The 21,022-nt window shown below is 38.9% G+C and overlaps 1 protein-coding gene across 2 annotated transcripts; it reads right to left on the bottom strand.

The window, feature by feature from the left end:
- Nucleotides 1–293: 293 nt before the first annotated feature.
- LOC124639422 lies at nucleotides 294–20,282 on the bottom strand. 2 transcript variants are annotated; one of them, XM_047176778.1, is made up of 10 exons: nucleotides 19,947–20,282; nucleotides 14,193–14,255; nucleotides 13,634–13,800; nucleotides 10,444–10,564; nucleotides 10,013–10,134; nucleotides 4,643–4,981; nucleotides 4,213–4,338; nucleotides 3,410–3,581; nucleotides 2,700–2,786; nucleotides 294–2,279 (listed from the first exon to the last, which is right to left on the bottom strand). In XM_047176778.1, exons 1-10 carry the CDS (start codon nucleotides 20,130–20,132, stop codon nucleotides 2,187–2,189), a joined length of 1,476 nt encoding a protein of 491 aa, XP_047032734.1. In that variant the 5' UTR covers nucleotides 20,133–20,282; the 3' UTR covers nucleotides 294–2,186. The 2 variants fall into 2 exon arrangements, with proteins under 2 accessions (XP_047032734.1, XP_047032735.1); XM_047176779.1 differs by lacking the exon at nucleotides 19,947–20,282 and adding an exon at nucleotides 15,847–16,262.
- Between the last annotated feature and the right edge of the window lie 740 nt (nucleotides 20,283–21,022).

Raw genomic sequence — 21,022 nt, 5'->3', positions numbered from 1 at the left:
ACTTCGTTCACAAAGTTTATTTTTGTTTCTGAATTTCAAACATTGGTTGGTGTTTTAACTTTTTTTTCCACTTGGGAAAATCCTCATAGACTTCCTCTGCCTGGTGACAGGCATAGGGGATACCGTACTCTTAACGGTTAAAGCCAACGCATCTTTGCATAATATTTATATTAAAACATTTAAACTATGCTTCAAGTTATACTGTCGCTTCAAGAATATGGACAACACCACAGAGGTTGTAAGGGAAGATAAAAACGCAGGACACATTATTCTTAGAAAACAAAACCAGACCATAATAAAATATTTCATTTATTAATATAATTTACATTTATAATACACAAAATTCTTACCTATCTACAAAGCATTCAATAGCACCTATATTACAATTACAAAGCGCATGTTACTGACTGCGTGTTACGTCAAGCTAATGCCTGTGATGTCTAACATAAAACAATAAACCTTAACAATGTAAATAGCAATACAGCTTGTTATACTGAACACGATCATATGTTACTCGCGATCTCTTATAATATCAATAACGACAGCGAATTTTAATCGAGATTTTTCGATCGAGAAAAATCTTTAAATTAGAATAACTTTGCTGTTCGTGTTACTATTTTTCACTGCTTCGTTATAATGACAAAACGGGTTTACGCCTAAATTCATACTAAACTTATAAGATCTCGTCAATAATTTTCAAAAACATAAAAAATACGATTATTCGTGGCGGCCATCTTGTATTCCGCCAAACAGTTGAGATCGCGATTAGTTTCACGCCAACATATTACATTTACACGTAAACTGGCTGCTTACATTTAAATACAATATTATTTTAACATTTTGGTCCATTTATAATATAACAAAACACCGTTTATGAGAATTACATAGATCCTAAGTGACTCGCGAATATGGCTTATACAATAGGAACGATATACAACTAATATGAAGCTTGCGTCAAATGCTTCTTAATGACCTCGTGCTCTATTCATTATCAAACATGTTTTCATTCTACCAGTTAGTTATATTATTTGGTATCATACAGTAAAATGCATCTGTATCTAAAAGGCCTTATGTAGATGACTGTTGAATGAGCAAATTCATTTTCATGTTAAAAGCAACTTGTAGGTACTTTATAATAACGATATAATATTAGTGAGCTTCAATATCAAAATGTTTAGGCTTTGAATACAAACCCATACTTAATTATAAATACAAATATTATGAGTTCAATATATAATAACTTGTTATATAATTCATGTGTTACAATAAAAATATTTTTCTTCTATCAGGCAAGGCTTATCATAAAATATAAGACTACTACATTTTTAAGGCCGAATTCAATCTGATAAATCAATCCTGTTTTAGATTTCGTTGAAAAACTGATAAAATATGAAAAAGGCACTTCAAAATCGCCTCGGCTCCCAGCCTGATACATTACATATAAATGAAGCAATGATTTCATACGAAAATATAATTTTCTTTGAGCAACATTATGATTTTCTGTAAAAAGGTTTTTATTTAGCAAAGATTTATTAGTTTCGAGGAAACAAGCGAGACAATGTTAAATAATAAGAATTAAAGTTTTTAAATTACTAAGTTGATAGATACAGAGGTGAAATAAATAAGGTTTAAGTACGAACAATAAGTACGTGTCGAAGATTGTAACATAGAAGTGCAATAAACGACTTGACTGTGCATTTTCGATTCACAAACAATTCACACAAGTTTTGAAGCACCGCTAAACATAAATATATAGTAGGATAGATCCACTAGGTCCTGTGGCTTTAATTTCCTAAAGCACATTGTTGAAAAGTGCACAAATAAGACATGATTTCAAGGGATAATTTGGGCCCTATAAATTAGACATTCTGAATAAAAATCGATAGAAAGGTCGAAAAACAATAGCAAATGTATGATATGATAGACGGCACATTTGTGCGCTACTTACGTAGTAAAGCGTTCAACACTTGCGACTATCGATACCGCAGTGTACATCACTAGTCACTTGGGCTATACCACCGTATGCCTTAATAATGAGTTACCGACATATAAGTGGTTACAAGTATAGTCCGAGGTTTAAGGCGCGTCACTAGCACTGTGTCGAGGTGACATCACTAACTATCGAGTGTGTGACATCACTAGCTGGCCGAGTATGTGACATCACTAGTTGGCCGAGAGTGACATCACTAGCTGGCCGAGTTGTTGTACTGCGGCCGACCGGCCAGCTCCAGGAGGTATCTGTCGGGATGCTCGATCCAGTCGGCAGCCGACAGCTTCACCTAGAAGTTGAAAAATATAATTTGAGAACTAGATTGGTGATGTGAAAATATGGTGTAGCTATATCGATATAAATTGAAGTTGGTTTATTTATAAAACAAACATAAAAAAAATATATGTACATATATTGCAATGCCTTAACAGGCAACTAAGTTTTAAGCACGTACTTAGTGGTAGGATGCTTTTATACCTACTTACTAAGTTTGCAATAAAGATTTTGAAATTGAATTAAAGTTGAAATGGCGTTTTGCTACGCCAGGGTAAAATAAAACGAGTGAAGCGCGAGTCGTCCGTAGTTCCGTACACCGTGGAGTAGAAACATGAATTTTAGAAGCGCATTTCAAGTATAACTAGTTTCCGAACTGAATTTATAAAACTTGGTTGTTATGTGTCCAATGCTTGGAAGTATAAAGTGCACGTACATGTCGTTGTCGCTCGGCCTCCTTGACCTGCCACTTCTTGATCTCCAGCTGCGTCTCCCGCGACGCCGTGTCGCCGCAGCCCCACACCTGCGGACATACACATGTAAGCCTTAGCCATATATATATCGGCACGGATAATGAGCTCTCGGCGGAAGAGTGGGGATCACTTTGCGCACTGTACACTTAAGGCAATAAATCGCTCCGGCGCAGGTGAAGGTCAGGGCTCAATATCCTTGCCGATGATTATACATGTAAGCCTTTCAGTCTCAAGACTATTTAACGGCTGCTCAAATATTACATCCGTTTTATATACGTAAACTACAACATAAATACATGGTTTAATTATGAATTTAATAAGAGAATATGAATTTACAAATAGGTTTTTCAACTTGTTTACTTTATGATGGGCAGAAATAGATCTAACTTTTGAAATAAAACAGTATACACCTATATTAAGCTAAGGAGGCAATTGAGTAATTTGGTTACAGCCAAAACTGACACTTCTTCCCAATAAAAACACGTAGAAAATGTTAAAGGGCGGGTGTCTTTGGGGGCTGTATCATGTAATTTCATATTCATTTATTGTGTTCCATAATGTTCATAAGGTTTTAACTAACCTAATTTTGACGTTCGAAAAGTGCTGTTTTTTAGATATTTTTTTAATAAATGCTTTGTGACAAGTTCCTGTGTCATTAAATAAGTTTTGTTACCTCAATAGACTGCAGCTCGTAGGGGACCCCCTTGAAGACGAGCGAGTCGAAGTCCTCCGGTATGCTGAGCAGCGGCTTGCGCGGGTCCGAGCCCGCGCGGAGCCCCTTGGGGTACCCGCGGATGCACGTGTTCAGGTACAACATCTTCGGCGCCTTCTCTACCACAGCGAACCTGCACATTAGAAAGCTTGTATTGAACATTTTGCCATAAAAATAGTAGTTGTGACATAAGATTATTGAGGCTAAAACATTATGCAGCCACACTTTTTTAGACAAGTGTTTGACACATGTTTAAGTTTTTGTAGTGAGACCAATATTTTTTAAGTGTACAATTTGAAAGCATGATGTGTTATTGTTACTTAACTAAAGGGGATGTAACTCCTAGGTAAGCAATTTATTCTTTGGATCATAAAATATTGCGCCATACTCTTTGCGCATCAGCACACTAAGAGTCCGTTCAGATAGACCTGGTCGGTTAGCATCGGCGTGCATTTTTCTTTTCACACAGACCGGAGCTGATCGGCTGCGCGAGCATTAAAAAGCATGCAATCGGAGCCAAACGTCAAGAAAAAATACACGATACCTCTTATTATTTCACACCGAATGCATTCGAGCATTCTTAATGACAAAAGAAGAGCGCATGCAAAAATAAACCTTACTTCAAATACTAAATACTCAATTTTCAATGTGTTAAGAATTGGCTCTGCTTTCCGAGACGGACCCTAAGAAGTTTATATAAAAATTCCGAAGACAGTATCCTATGAGCTTGTCAACCCTTGGATCTATCTTCAGGGCATACTGACGTGGGCATGAGCTGCAGCAGGGCGCAGTCCTGCGAGCCCCAGTACTGGTGCGTCTCGCGCCACTCCGCCGCCGCGCATATCACCACCACCAGGGTGCCGGCTTGTACCAGCACCAGCGTCGGACCTCTGAAGGACAAGAGAATATAATGACAATTACCAAGCTATTAGCAAGGAAAATTGTAAGTCTTCTGGCGTTATAAGTTTAAATTTCTGTGATTCCCATTCAAAAGTTAGTGTCCCCGGAGGAACATGATGCATTTTTAGAAGGTTAAATGCAAAAATATTACCTACAGAGCAGTTTATATTAAACATGGGGAGATGAGGAAATATTGGTCACAATCATACAAATAATATGTTGAATTAGTGCAAAAATATCAAATCAATTAAAAAAAAAACAAAAGAAAAACTACAACCAACTCCACCCACATACCTATACGCCAGCGTATGATGCAAGAACCGGTTCGCCCCTAAGCCATGATCCCTGGAAGCATAGAGTGGCACCCAGTGCGACGGCACCGCGCACACCAGCCGCGCCAGCCACGCCGCCGACGCCAGCCCCGCGCCCGGCGCCGCCACCGGCCGCGAGTACAGCGCCGGCGCCGTGCCCGCCAGCAGCCACGCCACGGACACTGGGAGCAGGGCACTCCCAGCTGCCCAGTTGCCACGCTCCAGGACCGGAGTCCCTAGTTCCAGGCCGGCGCCGGAGCCGCTCGATTCTACTGAGGCTTCGATGTCCCGGTGACGGGTGGCTAGCATGTGGACGCAGTATCTAAGTAGGGAGTAGAAAAAAACATATTTGTTATATGGGCTGAAAAGAAGATCTTGAATGCCTTTATAAAATATAGCTAACTAGCTTCCGCCCGCGGCTTCGCCCGCGTAGTGTTCGCTTATACCGCGTTTCCAAGAGAATTCTTCAAGAATCCGGGATAAAAACTATCTTATGTTCTGTGCGGGACGGACGTAGCTCAGAAGCAGGTACTATGGGTGGCTTCGAGACGTTGACGCCCCGTCGGTCGCTGGTTCGTGGACGTCTGGGCGAGTGGACTGTATTTACGATGTGGCGAGAAACAGGAATATCAGAAACAAGAATACGTTTAGACTGGTTTTAGTACGCCCTGCTACTGTGGGTTCAGGAATGCCGGCGAAATAATAAGTCTTCATATATTTTTCAGGAGTCTTGAAGGGACGAGCTTCGACGCACTACTGTATACTACTATTACACTATTTACTTTTTCACTATTTACTATTTGCACTATTAAATATCTATACCGATGACTACGATTGTATGGCGGCGCTTGCGCACCGAATGAGCTCGAAACTTTACCGTAACGAGCGCCTCGATTTCTCGTCCCTCCGACCAACCTCAGTTTTATTGACCTTTCAATTTTACAGCAATATTACACATCTATGGTACATGAGAGCATCATGGGACACATAGCGTCAGACCCCCCATGAAGTGCGCCACCGAACTATGCTATACACACCCTGCATATCTTCAGGGCTGAAACACTATAACCGAATAAACTATGAAAACTATGTGAAACCAGCCCTTGTATGAAGATTATCTCGAAATAAAAAACAAACTATGGGGGTTATCTCGATACGGAAGGCAGTGTGGGTTAGGGCATTTCATGGGCTATCTGGCGATAGTAATCCTAACAATGTGACCTAAGCCCTAGTATTGTTAATTTGCATGTGAAAATGAAAGTCAAAACACAGACATTATTTATTGTTCTATAACTTAAACTATTAACAATATTTCTATAAATTAAGTTGTTTTCTATACACTGAGACCTAGGCTTTCAGTTAAACACTATTTCACTAATGAAAGTCTAGGATTTTTGCTATCGAGAAATGTTTACATAGGCAAATCAGGCCTTAAACGGCAGAACTATTATGTTTATTATACACAATTATGTAGGTTAAGGTTACCGCTACAAAACTATTACAATTTGCTATCAAAAAACACTATAATTTACAGATTAAATCACTATCAAAATCTGAACACAATTCTATAACTATTTAGAAGGAGGGTGCACGTAAAAAACATACCTTGGCGCGGCTCAAGGCACTTTTTGCTCATTACCCTCATCACAAAATTGTTAGAGTATAAATAGTAACGCGCATACACGAACACTCAGGCATTATGATTTTGCACTCGCGGCGCACGGATGCGTCTGTCGCGAACATGTTCTTTCTTAAGGTCAACTCTATCTCTGTACCAAATGTTATTAAAATCAGTTCAATGGTTTAGACGTGAAAGCATAACAAACAGACATTTATTTATTATGTTAAAACGGTTTACACACCAATTACATTAACATAAACAAAAAAAAACGAAAAGAAAAACAAAAGAACATATTGTTATAAAATAATAAAAATAAAACTTAATAATATTACAGAATAAAATATTAAAAACACAACAAAAGGTAAATATACAATTTAAATTAGACTACACAAATTAAACACGTTCACATAGGCTAAGACAAAAACACATTATTATTTTAAAATCATCAGCGAATAAATCACAGTTCGGTTCAGCTTCCATGAGGTCGTTGAGCATAGTTAGAGCACGGGGAACCGGTGATGAGGCGCGGGCCACTGTGCGACTTGTAGGTGCGGCAAGTAGACGGTGTTTTCGACCTCGGAGGTACTTATTAGGGACGTAGAGACGAATCAGCTCATTGTGCAGATCAGGGGCATCTGTTATCCCTCTACATATTTTAAGCATGATGCTCAGCTGGTCATAGGCTCTTCTAGTTTGCAACATATTAAATCCTAGATGTCCAACAAGAAATTTGGTTGGATATAAATATGGATAATATCCAGACCGAAATTTATAAAAGAACCGCAAAAATGCCTTTTGGACTTTTTCAAGCATTAGTATATATTTGGCTTCATACGGGTTCCAAACACAAGAGCTCGCTTCTAATTTGCTTCTGACAAGCGTCGAGAATAAGAGCCGCACGACATGCGCGTTTTGAAAATCTCGTGCGTTTCTTAGAACGAACCCCAGTCGCCTAAACGAGTCTTTAGCAACAGTAGAAATATGGTCATGGAATGTCAGCTTCCGATCAAACACGACACCCAAGTCTTTCACGGTGGTCGATCTTATTATAACAGTGCCATTTATTGTATATTTGAAGTCTATTGGGTGCCGCATGCGACCGAAAGACATGACATAGCATTTAGTGGGATTGAATGTCATCTTATTTGTAACTCCCCATTCATATATAGCATCTATATCCCTCTGAATGGCTTCACAATCTGATATAGTGCTGACACTAGCGTATAGTTTGAGGTCATCTGCGTAGAGGAGGCATTTAACATGTTTGAGAACAGATGGCAGATCATTAATCATAATGAGAAATAACAATGGTCCAAGGATTGAGCCCTGACTTACGCCAGAACGAGTATGATAGGCACACGAGTCATACATCCCCAACCGAACAAATTGCTGGCGATCACGAAGGTAGTCGGCCAGTAACCGAAGCAAGTTAGGAGAAAAGCCCATGGTGCTAAGCTTTAAAAGCAGGATATCATTATTAACCCGATCAAAAGCTTTTTGGAAATCGAAATACAGCACATCTACCTGCTTTCTCTCGTCTAACTGTACAGAGATAAATTCAGTTAGGGTTAGTAAGTTTGTCTCCACGGATCTCTTACGTCTAAATCCATGCTGGGCATTACTGAGATATTTTTCTACTTGAGAGTAAATTAACTTATGAAGGACATTTTCAAATATTTTGGCTGGTGAAGATAATATAGCAATGGGCCGATATTCCTCTACAGACAGTTTGTTAGAAGTTTTAGGTATAGGTGTTACACGAGAGACTTTCCATTGTAGAGGATACAGTCCGCTATTTAAGGATAAGTTGAAAATGTGACACAAAGGTGAGACGAATGAGTGTTTTAGATACTTGAGAAGCTGGGCTGGTATACAATCCGGGCCAATAGAACTACTTGTCTTTAATTTATCTATTCCATTAATAACATCCTCCGAGGTAATGTGGAAAATATTGACGTAGTTGCTGTTGTGATTAACATCAAAACTATTCGCAGTATCAGCATTTAACCGAGGTACATCTGTCAAAAACACACTTGCGAAAAATTTTGCAAAAGCCTCAGCTGCAGCTGCACCTGTGAAACTTTCACCACGGTAGTTCACTTGAGGTTCAAACCCACCCTTAGACCGTAAGCTACTGATATGTCGCCAGAATTCACGTGGATTGAGTTTAATATTATTTTCAATACGTCTAACGTATGAACGATAAGCATCCGCAACCCTACTATTTAAGGAATTTCTTAAATTTGAATAAGTTTTATAGTCATCATGACATTTGGAGCGCTTCCAGATTGTATGCAATGTCATTTTATGTTTGGTGTCATTAATTATATCGGATGTGAACCATACAGGGTACCTTCTATTGGAGGTCTTTGAGCGGCGTTTTTTAGGCATACAGCTATTAAAAATGTCGTAAATTATATCATAGAAGACATTGACAGCATCAGAGACATTAGTAGCCTGCAATACCAGGTCCCAAGAAACTTCAGATAATAACAAATAGAGTTGGTCGTAGTCACATTTGTTGAAATTCCAGTCTTTCGCGGGATTTATGTTACTTGGTTCTATTGCATCTGAATAATGAGCTGATTCTATTCTTACCTCCATTTCCAACGGAGGGTGGTATGCATCAGGTTGAACAATGCCATCCGTACTAGAAACACATACCCCATGAGAGCCTTCCCGAACTAGTACTACATCCAGCATTCCACCGTGCTGATTTAAAATTGCATTTTTTTCTACCAGTGAACAGAATGATAAAAAGTAGCAGTAGTAGTTAGTGACATTTATTGAAGCACTTTTTAAATTGAGATCACCCATTATAACTACAAAGCCTTTGAAATTGTTCAGGAAACTTTCAGTTTTACAAAACCAACGCATATATTCCGCGTCACTAGCGCTGGGTTTGATGTACACAGTACACACAAGATATGAACGACCGTGCCAGGTGAAGGATGCCCACAAATCCTCGCCACAGTCGGTTTCGTACTCCATTCTCCTGTGAAGTACAAGAGGAGTTCGTGCTGCTAGTAAAACTCCACCACCGGGCGCGTTTCTGTCCCGACGCATGACGTTCCAATCATCTGTTTCCAGTTCTGAGTCCACTACCGAAGGATCAAGAAATGTTTCAGTAGCAGCAACCAGGTTGTGTTCAAATAAGGCGAGGTTGTTACGCCATATAGGAAGCTTAGTTTTTAAACCGCGGACATTCTGGTAGAGAATACTAATAATTTGAACATTCTTAGATTTGCTGTGAGGCTGTTGGTTGACGAAAGGGCAGTGGCTGACCCGATGACATGTTTGCTGTATCGTTAGTCTTAGTATTGGAAATACGTTTTCTGTAGTTAATCCATGGCTTTATTTTTGCATTTACTGGCCAGACGTCAGCAGAATAAAGTATATCGTAGAACACATCGGTAACACCAATTTTGTACGACTTATAGTCTCCTCGAGTGGTAAGTTCATCTACTGAAATGTTGGCTGCAGGACACAAGTGAGTGACATAGTTACTTTCGCATTTATAATATTAGTAGGGATACATCCACCAATTATTTTTTTTATCTTCTCATTTGACAGATGAAGTCACACGTGCTGCCACATGGTTTGCAATGTTGCGGATGAAAAAACTTGCAATAATATACTTGTGAATTAGTTTAAAAAATGCCTGATACATCCAATTTCTGTACCTGTAATAAATTATATATTTGCAATGCAAAAAGCAACTAAATACCTCACCTATGTACAGGGAATATGAGCCTGTGGCAGTGCTCCTCGAGCCAGCGCACCACGAAGCCGACGCTGTGCATGTCCTTGTTGTTGAAGCACCCGTTCACCACCGACGATAGCGTCTTGTTGATCTGCATACATTCACTTCTATTATAGTATCACATAACACCTCAAAGTAATGCAAGCTCATATAACAGGAATGGAATAACAGGGTTGGTTAAATGTATAGGAGAAAACATCAGACAGAAGAGTTGAGGCAATTGGACTGCAGTTGAAAAGGTGATGTTGGCATTCACCGAAGAAATTGGAGAGAAAAAGAGAGGGTTGAATATAATTGGGGATCGACATTTGACATAGTGGACAGATAGATGATAAAAAGATGTATGATATGAAGGAGGAAACACTATTGGTTAGTAGTATTTGTAATGATGTGACCTCACCATGAGACAGGTCTGCGGGCCCTCGGGGTAGTGGTCCATGGAGAGCTTGTAGCTGGTGTACAGCAGGCTGCGCAGCCCCTCCGGCATCACCATGTTGTCGTCCGTCTCCGCAGCGAACATCCTGACAAACGGAACGGACACTTGAACTAATAGTTTTAAAACCTTTGTGGCGGATCTACCGTAGTGAGCGTTATGAGCACGCCCATGTAATAAATAGGCTTACAAATAAGGGCGTCTTTTCGCTGTTACTCATTGTTTTTTCTTATTTTATGTTACGTAGCGGCCTTAATATAGGCCATGATTTATGTATGTGAGGATCTGTTATTTCTGCATAAATTGTCGTGTATAACATTACGTGTTTTTGATACTCTTCAAACTTCATTAGTTTCTGCTGTCAAGACAAGTGAGACCCGTTAGGGTTCTCCTAATGTTAGTGTGTCAATTTTTTATACTAGCCATGGCGAATTTCCTAGTCCTAGCCAGGTAAGCCTCTTCAACCTGGTCAGTCTGTTCTTTTGCGACAGCGAATTCCAAAATTTTTGCAAAAGGCATTGTTGTCTTGTAAAGTGAACAAATATCGAACTAAACCGAATCTGATATAACGACCTTGCAGTTATTTGTGTCGTATTGTCTTCAAGAGTGAATGAAGCGAAACAAAAGCAACTGAAGGCAATTGTTGTAAGTTTAACCATTTGACAGATGTTGAGGCACAATGCAGACGGTGTAACGTTGGACATCAATAGACAGGTGTACGTTTTTATACGCAAAACTGATAAATGTAAAGACTGTACATTATTTCTATAAATGATTTACCTAGTTGGTTTAGTTAGCAATAGGTGTAGGTATGTACTTTAAAGTCGACAAGTCTAGACATCAAAGTAGCTAAGTGATGAGTCATGGCGGATGTTTGTTTCCGTAATTCTGATAGGATACATGCGATTCTAATCTGCAACTGTTATTATTAACGCATTTACCTACATCTTAATATATGTAAAGTTTTACAAAGTTTGTCCGAGTAAAAAATCTTGCACCAAATTCTGCTCTGGTCCCACTGTGGTCAGCTTCATTCCACCTTATAAATGAATGGCAGGTATATTTAATATTCCCATTTGTATAGAAAAATGAATTGCTATTCGTTAGTCTCACTAAAACTTGAGAATAGCTGGACCGATTTGGATTATTTTGGTTTTAAAATGTTTGTAGAGGTCTAGAGAAGGTTTAGGCAAACGATACGAAGTTTGTTGGGTCAGCTAGTCTTTACTAATATTATAAAGAGGAAAACTTTGTTTGTTTGTTTGTTTGGTTGTAATGAATAGGCTCAAAAACTACTGTACCGTTTTTTAAAATTCTTTCACCATTCGAAAGCTACATTATCCACGAGTAACATAGGCTATATTTTATCCCAGTACCGGCAGTAGTTACCACGGGACGCGGGTAAAACCGCGGGAAAACGGCTAGTCTTTGATATTTCCATATTGAGCAATAATTCAGAGAAATTGTGTCTGCACAATGTCTCTGAATTATTGTTATTTTCTAGATTTTCTAGATATACTAGTCAAAACAAAATAAGGGCCACTTGATTATTTTGAAGTCTCACTCAATTTTATAATTTTAAAGCGATCCTAAGTGGCTAATTCTTTTTTGTGGTGTTCACTAAAGTGTTAACAAACACTAATGCGACAATACCACTTGCATCTTTTTTTTAAGTGGGTAGAATGTGTTAGTTTTGTTTAACCACTTGAATTTACCTTATTTTAAGACTTTATTTTTTAACTTTTGAGTCAGTTCAACTTTGGATTGCTTCGTGATTAGACAAACTTTGCTAAGTTTAAGCGTGAATTAACATTTTGAGAGAACAATGCCGAGGATTCGAAGACATATGGACCTGCAGACCACAACTAGAGCCATCACATTGATTCAGGAGGGCCATTCTCAGCGTTCTGTAGCTCTGCAGCTAGGTTTTTCAAGACGTGCGATCCAGAATGTTTGGAATCGATTTCAAGAGACTGGGAGTGTCACCAGGAGACGAGGATCAGGCAGGATTCGAGCAACCACATCACAGGAAGATCGTTATATACGCCTGACTGCCCGCAGAGAGCGATTTGTTACCGCTCGCTCCTTACAAAACCGCTTGCGGCAGGCGACGGGTACCCGCGTTAGTGACCAAACGATCAGAAATCGGTTGCATGAAGATCAACAATTCTCTAGGAGGCGCGTAGTACGCATTCCATTGACAAGTGCGCATCGTGCAAACCGATTATCATTCGCAAGGCAGTACCAGCAATGGGACATGAGTGATTGGAGCACGGTATTATTCACAGACGAGTCCAAAGTGAAATTTTTCAGTGATAATCGTCGTATTAGGGTTTGGAGACGAGAAGGTGAGCGATTTTCAGATGCTTGCATCCATGAAAGTGACAGATTTGGGGGTCCTAATGTAATGGTGTGGGGGGGAATTTCACTTTCTGGTAGAACAGAGCTTGTAATTCTCAATGAAGGCACAGTAACGGCTCAGCGATACATTGTGCAGGTCATAAGACCCTATGTGGTGCCATTCGCACAAAGAATTGGTGCGGAATTCAAATTAATGCACGATAATGCCCGCGCTCATACAGCTAGAGCCACCAGGGAAGCTCTAGACGAAGCTGGTATACAGGTGTTACCGTGGCCCGCCAACAGTCTGGACCTTAACCCAATTGAGCACATGTGGGACTTGTTGAAAAGAAGCGTTCGGAACACAAATCAGCCTGTGCACAACGAAGCACAACTCATTAATGTGCTCAAAACCAGCTGGGAACAAATTCCAGAAGAAACGGTGCGACACCTGGTTGAGAGTATGCCATCCAGACTTCAAGAATGTGTTCAGAAGAGGGGAGGCCATACACGGTATTGATAAAAGTAAAAAAAAAAACTAAAAAAAAACTTACTTTTTTAAGAAAACCCTTTTTTGTCATGCATAATTTTAAGAAAAAATGATTATTTTATTAAAAAAATTAACATTGACGTTTGTTTTTTATTCCAAACATTAATTTTAAGTTAATTACATTAAAAATTAATCAATTAATTAAATTCAATAATTTTCCCACCCCCAAACTTAATAACTTAATAAGAATACTAAAAAAACATGGTGGCCCTTATTTTGTTTTGACTAGTATATATACCTTCGATTATTTGGCTATGCATCGGTTACCTGACATATGTCTCGATGATGAGCGCGTCGTCGAGCATGGCAAGGATCTTCTCGCACTGCTGTCGGAAGGCGGTGAGCGGGATGTGCTTGTTCTTGCACTTAGCGGCGCGGTGGATGTGCCGGAAGAACTGCCGCGCCAGCTCCGGGTACATCGGGAACAGGTACTTCTGGAGATCACAGCCAGAGGTTTGTGGGTCAGGCAACAATACGACAAGGGGTCTTGAAAGTAAGGCTATGGCGGCTGTTGTCATATAAGGAGATTAGCCAACTGCGCAGGACATATTGTAGTGCACAACTGCACACTGCACAAGCATTTGCGCAGACACAGGTGCACTCATTATTCCTTCACTCTCATAGCCCATTTGAAAGTATATTGTGTATATAGTGGTTCTTGCCAAAGTGGATGGTTTTTTAGAACATCGCTTGAGTCGCGCAAAGGGAATGCGTAATATGCTCGGAACTACACTCTGAATGGCACTTGATTTACTTATCCTACTACAAGGTACTTATAGAACTACAGTGTTCTGTCATCGCTAGGTAGAATACGTTTGTTACTCACTGTGAAGGATTTCTCTGTGACACCATTAACTCCATCTTCTTTCTGTGACCTCTGCACCAGCAACTGCAACAAACAGTTTTCATTTAAATAGAGATTGGACAAGAGGATTGCCGTCCTTCGTAATAAAGTAGGATCACAAAGCATAACTTAGTCTTATCAATCAAGGTTCTTTCCTGTTTTAGTGACGCTCTAAATTCCATATTTACTTAAGGAGATATACAATATACTAAGGTAAACATCATATATCCGGCTCGTATTTTAAAATAGTGCAAAATTTCAATAGAGCGTTAATATATTTTACAGGCAATACAAACTGACACGCAACTTGCGCACAAACGTGTATATACGTAAACAAACAATTAGGTATATCCGCGCAAGATCAACAACTCCAAATGTGCTAAAATGTGTAACGCCGAGGAGGTTGTTTAGTGGGGAATATGATTCACAGGTTGTAATCATACATTAAATCTACATCAAGAAAAGAACATACAGTGTATGAATATTGAAATGCTCTTACGGGACGATATCTTCAATTTATTAGAATACGAAGAATGAGAGTGTAGTGTCCTAGACGGACAGGAGTTATCCAATTTTTATTAGCGATACCACTATCCGACCGCACTCAAGGCTACTGTGTGTAAACATCTTCAGATGTAGGTATATTCTTTTTGTAATAAAATAAAAGCATATGGCGCTCCAGTTCAGCTGGTAAATCCAAAAATAAACATTTTATATTCCACATTACCGATAGCCATTACCATACAGCCTAATCTGTTTATAATCCGAGCGTCTTAATAGCTTAATGGTGATATTGGTGATTTATGTCAAGTGCACGCTACGCCACGTTCGGTTTACACTAGATTATGTTGTGGCGTCACGTCAAACAATGGAAACGCGCTAGTCAGCTGATTGCGACGTCACACCGTGGAAACGTGCACCGCTGGAGCGGAGAAAGCCACTTTGTGGAGCAACTGTGTTAAACTATCATTTCCTACTTCCATCTTTATTCTGCGGATGTTCGCTTGTTGACCTCTTTATACAGATTTAGAAATACAGACAGTCTGAAAATCAATGCTGAATGGTATTGCTTTATCTAAGTGAGTGCATGTGCAAATATCGGTTCGCTATCAGTCATTAACAACGATTAAGGGCCATCCATCATAGCTTTTAGTTGATAAACATAATAATGACAGCAATTTTGAACAAAAATATCAAAATTTTGTTATTTAAATCTGCCAAAAACGGACTTATGAGCTCAACGGAGTCCTGAATATGTTCTGATACGGATCAAAAACTTCTCTCATACTATTGAGGAAATGGAGATTTTACTGACGTAAATTATTTACTGCGATTGGTAATACTGTTTATGTGATAACGTCATCATTCCTAGCTGAAACAGTAAAGTTTCCCAAAAGCAATAAGGCCGCACCTACGCCACCTGTCTGCGCGGAATATTATACATTTGGTGTTTATTGACGTTTCATTTCCTCTAGCTATAAAAAGCTATGGGAGGAATTAAATTAGCTGAATTCACGACAGATTTTAACGAATTCATTTGACTTCTGGGACTTCGTTTATGTATTTTGCTGTTCCTAGCTTCACAGTTGCCCTTTCGAGCTTCTTGTGTTTACCTGTCTTCAGCAAATATACGTACTTTACACGTAGGAGAGGCAGTTTTCTTGTTCTTGATCCTGCTCACTTGTATGCCCACAATGGAGAACCGCATGTTCTTCACCAAGCTCTGCCACTGATCCATTGTCACGCAGACTTCTACTTATTACTCCTCAGTCATTCACAGCTATCTATTATTTAAAAAATTAAACACACGCAAAAAGGTTCAGTATTGTTTATATATTTTATCACTTGTATTGTTTCAAACGATTGTTTTACATATAGATTCTGCGGTTATTTTAACTTGAAAATACCTCGGAGTTACGGCTTAACTCTTTGGATTACAAAAGTTTTTCTTAGTGCCACTATTATGAGTATAGTTTACGCAATGTATTTATTTATCCACATAAACAGAGTGGTGAGTGGCAGTCGCGAGGGCATGGAATCACGGCTATCTATCGACGCACGCCTGATAAGATTGTCACGGCCGAATTACTCGATATTAACAAACATTAAGATATTTCATAGTGATGGCAGGTAATAGTGGACACGATTCCGATTAAATCGATTACGTGTCCAGATTTTTTGTTGTTGGATCTAAAATCGGCAGGAAAACGAATAATTTCCGTGTGTAGGATGTATGTGACATGTTCACAACGGCTGTATAAGCCTTCTGCGGTCCTGACCACATCTATACTTTAACTTATTGAGTAGAACTGCAGGCGGTAAGAATTCCTGGTAAATACTGAGCGTTAATGCGTCGTAGTAGGTAAGAACTGTGTGTAGTGGTGGATCAAAAAGAACAGGTTTTCTTAGGCTATTGGGCCATTACCTGCTAAAGTAGCGAACAACGCGGGACTATTGCGAGTTTTACGTCATGAAGACGCTCAAACGCTTTGAAATAGTTTTCATCTCATCCCGGAAGCTCCGGTAGTAGTGAGTGACACCATGAGCGTCAGGTGTCAAAAGACGACTTGCGTCCGCCGTAGGTAATGAGTGGCTCGCTTTCCGTCCTTTGATGATTTACCACCTCAAACAGAAAGGGTAACTTCCACATTATTCGAAACAGCTAGCTATGCTATATGAGTTCCTTACAGCAACGAAGCTAAATATCTTCGATTCATTTGCAAAGACAGACTTCACGTCGTACTAAGTTCCTTATACAAATTAATCGATTGAATGTAAATAATCGATAAAGTAATTAGCTGCGTGACAGCGTCGCCGACAATTAGTGCATCTGTATCAATTGGAGTCGGCGGTCGGCCGTCATGTGATACCGTCACATGATAGCCGGCAGTAATGCGTGCTAATATTACGGTCACAGGTAAGACGTCGTGTTTTGGGTTGCGAACTGGCAATAGTGGCCAATCTTCTTTAATTATCTGATTTCGTGCTTGTTATGACATTTACCCACATTAACTTACATATGTATTCATCCGGGAAGATTAGAATTGTCTGCTAAATGCGTGGCTAAATGAGTAGGGAACCCTAAAATTAAGCCTCATAAAATATAACAATTTTAGTAACTTTCTACATAGATGCAATATAAGTTGTCTTATACATATTACAAAAAATATTGCAACACTGACATCAAACATGATATTTGTCCTAATCAAAAAGTTTAATTTCCATCCACAACACAGCTACTAAATGCTCAATAAACTGGAAGTCAGAAGTACAAGAAACGTCTCATAAACTTTCAGTAGTTAATTTCAAATAATTCTCATTGTACTAAGACCACTACAGTAATTATATTAATGGTCTGCAAGACAGAAATATTCAACACATCTGGTACAGGATGTGTCTATTTGCTCTGTTGTGATAAATTAGATGTCATTTAGCACACCTTCCTGCTACCGGGGCACAGGCATTCTAGACATGATCTTAATAAATAAATTGCAATATTCATCAACCTCATTTGATATGTCCCTGATCACTGAGTGTTCTTAAGATTTTCATTAATTGCCAAAAAAACGCATTTTTGATTGCATACAGCAGATGCTTTAGATTTTAAGTTTTTGGCCCGTGGCAAATATGTGGGGTGTTCTAAGATTGACTGACTGTTGGATTTATTGTGTGCCTGTAGTTCTATTACTTTTAAAGGGAAACTATCTTGAGCTGATTTTGATGTTAAGTCAGAAGCTGGATATTTTGATGTTAAGTCAGAAGCTGGATATTTTGATGTTAAGTCAGAAGCTGGATATTTTGATGTTAAGTCAGAAGCTGGATATTTTGATGTTAAGTCAGAAGCTGGATATTTTGATGTTAAGTCAGAAGCTGGATATTTTGATGTTAAGTCGGAAGCTGGATATTTTGATGTTAAGTCGGAAGCTGGATATTTTGATGTTAAGTCAGAAGCTGGATATTTTGATGTTAAGTCAGAAGCTGGATATTTTGATGTTAAGTCAGAAGCTGGATATTTTGATGTTAAGTCAGAAGCTGGATATTTTGATGTTAAGTCAGAAGCTGGATATTTTGATGTTAAGTCAGAAGCTGGATATTTTGATGTTAAGTCAGAAGCTGGATATTTTGATGTTAAGTCAGAAGCTGGATATTTTGATGTTAAGTCAGAAGCTGGATATTTTGATGTTAAGTCAGAAGCTGGATATTTTGATGTTAAGTCGGAAGCTGGATATTTTGATGTTAAGTCGGAAGCTGGATATTTTGATGTTAAGTCAGAAGCTGGATATTTTGATGTTAAGTCAGAAGCTGGATATTTTGATGTTAAGTCAGAAGCTGGATATTTTGATGTTAAGTCAGAAGCTGGATATTTTGATGTTAAGTCAGAAGCTGGATATTTTGATGTTAAGTCAGAAGCTGGATATTTTGATGTTAAGTCAGAAGCTGGATATTTTGATGTTAAGTCAGAAGCTGGATATTTTGATGTTAAGTCAGAAGCTGGATATTTTGATGTTAAGTCAGAAGCTGGATATTTTCCTTTACCTAAAAAGTTACTTTTGCCTTCGTTAACATTTTAGAAGATATTTTAAAAGTTTTGTTGCTAATTAATTTATATATTGGCTTCAAGATAAAAGATTTCCTAAGATCTTTCACATTACTATTGTTTACATAGGTAAACCTTCTGTGTTATTCTGCCCGCTGAAGCCACTCTATATTCACACTCAATGCATGTAATTATGATTGGGGCGCCAATTACTGACAGTTTACATCATAGAGCGACGGGAACATTCCACTGGGGCTTGTCTTACATCTCATTGATTGAGGTCACAAGCATAAATCTTATAGATTTACTGTCAAATTATTAATAGGATCTATCGCTGTTTGGAAATTTTCATAGTCTTTATTTTGACTTTGACTTATAAAGAAATAACATTTTATTCCCAAAAAATATGGCAGTTAATATTTAATGGTAAGGCAAGCTACTTATTGTTATTTAATGTCATAGTTATATAAGAAGATTTATTTTCTCATGGGTAAATTTATGACTTAAAATAAACAGCAAAGCATATAAATAAATAAATAATTACCTACTTACTTATTCATTTTTTACAATATTAAGTAGAAACTCTACTTAGCCATAAATCATTATGATTTCGCAAAGTTGAAATGAATCCACAATTGTAGACAACCTTGGCACCTGAGGTCACAACAACAACCTCAGGAGGCTGTTGACCAAGGTCAAGTTCACCAGGAGTCTTTGTACAATATTTACAAGTCATAGACAACATTCATTCTGTTGTTTCAATACAAACACTAAACAGCCTTGTACATTGCCAAGTGTAATCGTTTTTATTCCTAGTTAGGATCATGATCATTCTCTTTTGTTTGAAGAAAACCTACCAGCTTTAGATAAAGAACATTTGCAGAATCTTTATGAATCATCTTTATCTAGCACTCATAAATAACACTTAACTACGATGATACGTGACGTCTCCAAAAAGCGCTCGCATTACAATCATACATATTTACAAATCTTTAGCAACTAACACATTAGTCACGTTGATATTCTGAAAACATTCCGTGATTCAATCAGTCGACGACCCAATCCCGATCTGTCAAACGTCTGAGATTTACCGATACGATCGTTATCAACGCGAATCAAAACAAACAGCAACAGGAAACGTCAACGTAACCCTGACGATGACCCTCGCCAATTAACCGCACACTCGAGTGCATCCTCACCTTGCCGAGCTTCTCCACGGGCACCATAGACGGCGGCGCCTTCTCCTTGGCCTCCGCCAAGCCTTGCAAGTCACCGCCGGAGCCCGAGCGCGAGCCAGCGCCGCGCTGCGAGCCTCGCGGCGTGCTGGTGCCACTGCCCGATTGCTCCCCACCGACCTTAGTCTCGTGACTGTGGTGGTTCCCCATCACTTCACCACACTTTTAGCACCCTAACAACACAATATTGGCAGGATCAGATCCTGCAATCACAACTATTTGCGAGATATTGGCGAAGCTTGATAAACTGGTGAGTGGTGATCAGACGAACAAACGTCACGCACGAGATGACAGACAACTGACGTCCGCTGTCAATGTCAATAAGGCGCGTTCGGATATCACACAAGTGGTGAATTATTATTATTACGCAGAGAGCGAAGAAGTTAACTACATTTTTATTATAGCTCAAAAATAGACCGATAGTATTTCACGTGTGCGATGAAAACGTAAAACATAATAGCAGAAACAGTTCAAATTGAAACACTGGTTTGTTTGAAATTCATTTTAAAGTTATATTTTGATTTGGAGTTGAATAAAACCATAATAAAACTGCACTTTCATTAAACTATATTGTTTCGTTTATTTTTATTCAATAAATTACAAAATTCAGTATTTCCATCTTAAATTAATTTACCACTTACACAGCCAATAATACCTATCTTACAAACTATACCTACATATCTACAGCTACGAGTTTATACACAATAAGGTACCGATTTTTATAATAATGTGCTCATCGTCATCGAGTAATCTATCTATATAAATAAAAATGAATTGTTGTTCGTTAGTCTGATTAAAACTCGCGAACGGCTGGGCCGATTGAGCTAATTTTGGTTTTAAAATGTTTGTAGAGGTCCAGGGAAGGTTTGAACGATACGAAGCTCGCGGGATCAGCTAGTTTAAAATAATAATAATATGTACATACAATAAGCCCCGCAGGGCATCTGAGGCGGATGGCGGGGAGTAGCGACCCCGCGGGGCTATATACCCGAGTGCTCCAGGGAGAGTATACTGTCCCCCATCTCCGGTCTGCCGGAGTG

This window comes from Helicoverpa zea, chromosome 19 (assembly GCF_022581195.2).
Source record: "Helicoverpa zea isolate HzStark_Cry1AcR chromosome 19, ilHelZeax1.1, whole genome shotgun sequence".
NCBI lineage: Eukaryota > Metazoa > Arthropoda > Insecta > Lepidoptera > Noctuidae > Helicoverpa > Helicoverpa zea.
Note: the sequence above shows the minus strand (reverse complement) of the source record. Positions and strands in the feature narration are given on the sequence as shown.

Coding starts and splice junctions, on each gene's coding strand:
- LOC124639422 (XM_047176778.1), bottom strand. CDS start 20,132: ATGGGGAACCACCACAGTCACGAGACTAAGGTCGGTGGGGAGCAATCG. Junction 14,256..19,946: donor CCGTGGAGAAGCTCGGCAAG/GTGAGGATGCAC, acceptor TGTTTGTTGCAG/TTGCTGGTGCAGAGGTCACA. Junction 10,135..10,443: donor GCCCGCAGACCTGTCTCATG/GTGAGGTCACAT, acceptor GAATGTATGCAG/ATCAACAAGACGCTATCGTC.